General features: G+C 34.9%; 1 protein-coding gene across 1 annotated transcript in view; it reads left to right on the top strand.

Moving 5' to 3' along the window:
* Positions 1 to 5,715, top strand: part of LOC105267163 (homeobox protein prophet of Pit-1) — an 11,047-nt gene that overhangs the window by 1,254 nt on the left and 4,078 nt on the right. The window contains exons 2-3 of the mRNA XM_011305820.1: positions 2,186 to 2,313; positions 3,128 to 3,235. Of these exons, the coding sequence (XP_011304122.1) occupies positions 2,186 to 2,313; positions 3,128 to 3,235 (236 nt within the window). The remainder of the gene's footprint in view (positions 1 to 2,185; positions 2,314 to 3,127; positions 3,236 to 5,715) is intronic.

The following is a 5,715-nucleotide window of genomic DNA, read 5'->3' as shown; positions in this document are numbered from 1 at the left end:
ATAATTACTCTAATTGTATTTTATCCTCTCGTAATTCCTGAAGCAGCAGAAATGGGAAATTGATTTCGTGTTGTTGGTAAAATTACGATGTAAATATAATTATTTGGTAATTCATGGGATTTTTAACTGTAACTGTAAAAATTCCATGGCGGTGAAGTTAAGGGCGAATTGTTATTCCCGTGGATTATTTAATTTGTAATTTAGTTTCTGGGCTGGGGTTCACGTGTGCGAAAGATCTGGGGTGACTTCCCCTCATGTATTATTCTCGGCCGAGTTGAAGCCACAATTTGCATAGTTTCGTCGGTCCATCGCGAGTGAAAATACGACATCCTTCACCAATTGACTCACTCCCATCTCCACGTGTGCTGAATATTTTCTTATCATTTCCATCTGCATTATCACCTCCTTTTCTGTATACGAAAATATCCACCAGAAAGATCACAACATTAATACAGAATAAAAATAATTAATAATAAAATTCGCATTTTCTACAGAATTCACCAATATTAATAATAATAATTTGAAATATATATAAATAGAAAAATGAAAATTACAGCTTATCATTGAATATCTTTTATTAAATTGTTCTGTATTAGAAAAATTATAAATTAATGAATTACGCAATTAAATCGAATTTTCTGAAATATTAAATTCCATTTTGCCTGTGCCATTTATAAAAAAATGATTAATATTGTGTTCGCTATTTCTGAATATTTTTTTCATAACTGGCACAGGCAAAATGGAGTTTAATATTCTAGAAAATTCAATTTATTTTCGTAATTCATTAATTTCGAATTATTCTACTACAAAACAAGTCAATAAAAGATATTCAATGATAAGATATAATTTTCATTTTTCCACCCAAATTATTATAATTAATATTAGTGAATTCTACAGAAAATGTGAATTAAATTATTTATTAATATCTTGATCTGTCTGCTGGGGATTTTCTTTCAGCAGTCGTTGGTAATTTTTTCAAAAATAGAGGAATTTCCCTAATTATTGTAATCCTCCGCAGATGTCAATGCGATGCAGCTGAAAATAGTCAGTAAAATCCCTTTACTCGAGCGAATTCTTTCCATAATGGAGTGGCGCCTGTCCACTCGTTACAATTCAGAGCTAATTATCCATCCGTTGACAGATGTTCCAGTGTCGAGTGTCGAGTACTCAGGACACACTTGCTCCCCCTCACCCCCTCAGAAATTACTTTTTGTTATCCCATTATGCCTGAAGAGTCCTGTCAAAATGGTTCATTTTCAGGCGAAAGTATTGTCGCCCAAGTACAAACAATTTGTCCCCCAATTAAAGAATTCCTGTTATCCCAGTACTATTGAGACAAAAATGATAAAAAACGGAGGAATATTTTCCCTCGGACTTCAATTCAATTCAATTCAATTGAATCAATAAAAATGTATATATATATTAAAATATTTTATATATATATTTTAAATATAATCCTAATGATTCCTAATCCTAATGAGCATAATATTCTTGAAATGTTTTATTAGTTGAAATAATAATGATTGAGACGTCAAGTCTGTTAATGAATTAATGAAATTTTCAATTGTATTGACAATTGATGGTGGGTGAACGATCGGTGTGAATGGTTTAATTTCTTAGGTGAACTTGACCGAGTTACCTAGGATTGCTTGAATGAGGTAAACGGGGGCAAGGCGCGTAAAGTGGACAGCATTCATCCTCGAACATTGAATCAGCATGTAACATGATTAGGTCATTAACGCCCTAACCAAGTTAGCATAGTGCGAGGGACTTGGTGTGCCATCGTCGTCTCTCGTCCCACGGTGTTTCACCTCTTCCTGACTGAATACCACCCCATACCACCCACTCTGGAGACAAATGGACGCGTGACTTGAGAGTCGATCATCTGCATTCCTCAGATTCCACGGATTTTCCATATTTTTCCATTCATCTCACCTATTTATCGTTCTCCATCCAGCCATTTTCTCCAGGGATTTTTCAAGTCCAAGTTCTTAGTCTAGTCCGGTGGTGTGACATGTGGTGTGACATTTTTGGAAAAATTGGGTTTTTGATGAAGAAAAATTTCTGATCGCTGGTGGATTGCGTTTTTTTTTATTAATATTTTTTTATTAGTAATTTTTTAGTAATGAGGGCAGTATCTCGGTTGTTTAATTATGATTTTGATTGGGGGTTTTTGCGGTTTCAGGGGCTGAGGGGGCATTTAAAAAATTGAAACCCGAGCCATGTGCCTCTAGTCCACACATCGGCCACACACCAACCACAGCGAGTTGTCCGACGCCCGCACGACGACGGCACAGGACCACTTTTACCCAGGTATTTATCATTTTTCCCTTCCAATTGACGTATCGCAATTGAACATTATCACTGAAAAAAAGATAACTCTGTGTACATGCACGGAGAGAAATATTCAAGAAAAATGACAGAACATTTCACTTAATCCGTCAGCGAAAATCATTTTCGGGGAATAAATCTGGAATTTTCAGTGATTTTTCGGGTTCCGTTTCAAAATCAAACGAAACTTCAAGACTTATTATGCCTCAGAACAGAAAAATCATTGGCTCTTCAAGAATTTTTACGGAATATTTCGTAGAATTTATTTGATGATTACGTCGCTTGCAGATTACGCGAAATATTCCGTCATTTTTCCTGAATATTTCTCTCCATCTGTGCCTGCATGTGCAATAATTTCGCCATCATTCGTATCGATTAAAATCTCCCTCCCCCCAATTTTTTTGAGATGTTTTTAATTTTTTAAAAATCCCGTCAATCACTGTATCCTAAAAAATAATAAAGAATAAACACTTCAATTATTTGTTATTCCCATTCAAAAAAGTTGTTGGCAAAAATATGGGCGGATTTATTCCAAAGGGAAAACGAAACTTGCAAGTTCTTTTGTTGCAATTACTAAATAAATCTGGGATTGGCAGAATGGACGATTTCATCAAAATATAAACGAAAATTCCCAAGTTTCCATGAACCCTTTAATTTTCTCAAAGTATGAAGTTAATTGCACTGGCTCATGCCGCGGAAATGCCTTGTACATGTGGTAGAAACAGCCGGTGAACTAGTGTGCTACGATGGTATAGATGGTACGTGCCTTCAAACACGGTTTCCAATTGTTTCGCAGGAACAGCTGGCGGAATTGGAATCGGCGTTCGCGAAATCCCATTATCCGGACATATACTGCAGAGAGGAATTAGCGAGGAGCACGAAATTGAACGAGGCCAGAATCCAGGTGGGTAACACAATGTTGCATTGTCGCCATTCTGTCCTTATGAAAAATCTATATTTATTTAAAAAATAATTCTCCACCAAGATTCCAAGATATCTTCATTAATCCTATTTCATTCATCAATACAAAAAAAAGACTGCACTTCCTGATTAAGATTATTCTAATTAGAGACAAGTGTTTAATCATCAATTCTTGTTTTAAAAAATATTATGTTATAACAAATTAATACCAAGTAATATTTTTAATTGTAAAATTTTTTCATCTCTCGGTGGAGTCTACGAGTCTCCAAGTCTAGTCCGTTTTAAAAAATCTATAAAAAATTCCTGATGACATTTTGCATTTATACTTTGAATTTTGGTTCATCCCCCCATAGTTACTCAATTACTATTCCATATAATCCCACACACACACAGTAAGTGCGTTGGGCTTTTGGCTTTGATGGATTTCCAGTAAAAATTTGCGATTCGTGTGGAAATGGAGGCGATGAAAAACGGTGAATTCACGTGAAAAGTGGAGGAAGAGGGTGGGAAAGAGGAGAGATCGGTGATATGATAGAGTTGATAAACCCGATGATTCTATCGATTTATTCTCGTACAGACTGCTCCATATCAATCCCAATTGTTGCCCTTGTTTCGAATTTCGTTTAAAACCATTTTTTTTTATCAATCCCTCTGTTCTCTTGTTTTTGATCATGAACCCAATGACTGGGATTCACAGAGACTGCAGTTCTCCATTGCCCAGCGTGACTCATTCCACGTAATTAAATCAAAGAACACGAGCGTGCAGGGGCGCTCCAATTCAATTACCAGCGCAAATGTCGATTCAAGAATATATCTACGACCTACACTCACAACTGTATCTCAAAATTCATCCGTATGAATCCGAATAAATAAAACACCCAAATCTACTCTAACATTCGGTACAGATTTTTTTTTTCTTGCAAAAATATTAATATTAAATATTTCTTTTGCTGGAGACAACGATTGATTATTTTTTTCATCCCAATTTCAATCAATCAAATTCTGCCAGTAGATTTCGGCCTTTCCCGTCACGTGGTACCAGTACAACGGTTTTACTTCGAATATTTTTCGAATATCTCCCGGTTTGTTGTTAAACTATGGAAGCTATGGAAATATCCGATAAACAATTTGTACGCGTTTCAAACACCAAAACTGTCTGGTTGTCAAAATCGAAAATTGAGATTTCATAATAAAACCGTTTTATTTAAATCATATGACGTGAAATGCCACATATTTAACTGCTTGAAAAAAATACAGAAATTGCAATAAAAAAAATAATCAAGCCAAATACCTATCGACCTTCAAAATTAATGGGATATTTGATTTTTTACTTGCAAAAATTATCCCTCTGTTGCTACGCAACGAAACTCTCCATAAATATCCAATAATTTTGAAGGCCTTGGGGTATTATTACTAAAGAAATCTGCAAACATGTCTCTAATATATCAATATATCAATATTAATGTTTGACAATTACATTGATTTAATTTTTTGATGTATTTAGGGAATTTGCGGTGATTTTTTGCCGCGGTGTTTTCATCCTTTTCAATGCAGATCATGCGGTTGGCAATAATTTTCACAATTGGCGAGTGCTGTACAGTGTAAATGAGAGAACTAGAATAGTCGCTGTGAAAGAGACGTGGATATTTCACTGGGTACATATTAAAACACTCGACTCTGCGTTTTCCGCTTTTGATATATAATGCACAGGTGTTGTTTGCATTAAAAGCCCGGGAACCGCTACGACTTAACCCTGTTAAACTGCGATGCCAAGTAAAACGCGGTTGGCTTTTAGTGCTCGTTGCCCTATAACTTATGCACAAAGGATTTTACTCGGATATCTCGACCTATCCGTTCATCTCGTTTTAGATTTTATCATTTTTATAATCTCAGCTTCGTCGGATAAATACATCATTTTCTACTTCCTAATTTTGTAAATTATTGTGCATGTCACTCGCGGGGATTTTTTCTATTGTAAAAGGGATAGGCTTGACACTATCGATTATCTCGATAATCTCGATAATCTCGAAATGGTCAAGTCATGATTTCTTATTGGTTCACTTGAAGTGGCGCGAGATTATAAAATCGTAATTCTTTTACGGAATCTTATTGTAAAAGGGATAGGCTTGACACTATCGATTATCTCGATAATCTCGATAATCTCGAAATTAGGAAGCCATGATTTCTTATTGGTCCACCTAAAGTGGCGCGAGATTACAAAGTCGTAACTCTCTTACAGAAATTGGAAATAGTTGGATTCTCGTGAATATTAAAAATATACTTTTGTCTAAAATAAATATTTAACCTATTTAAAATGTTTTTGAAATGATATTCAATAATAATTTTGAATGACGAGAGATTATTTCAGTTGTCCAATTTTTAAAACGCGAGATTACAAAGTCGTAACTCTCTTACAGAAATCGTTTCATACGTGAATATTAAAAATATACATTTTTCTAAAAT

This window comes from Fopius arisanus, unplaced genomic scaffold, assembly GCF_000806365.1.
Source record: "Fopius arisanus strain USDA-PBARC FA_bdor unplaced genomic scaffold, ASM80636v1 scaffold00044, whole genome shotgun sequence".
NCBI classification, from domain to species: domain Eukaryota; kingdom Metazoa; phylum Arthropoda; class Insecta; order Hymenoptera; family Braconidae; genus Fopius; species Fopius arisanus.
Note: the sequence above shows the minus strand (reverse complement) of the source record. Positions and strands in the feature narration are given on the sequence as shown.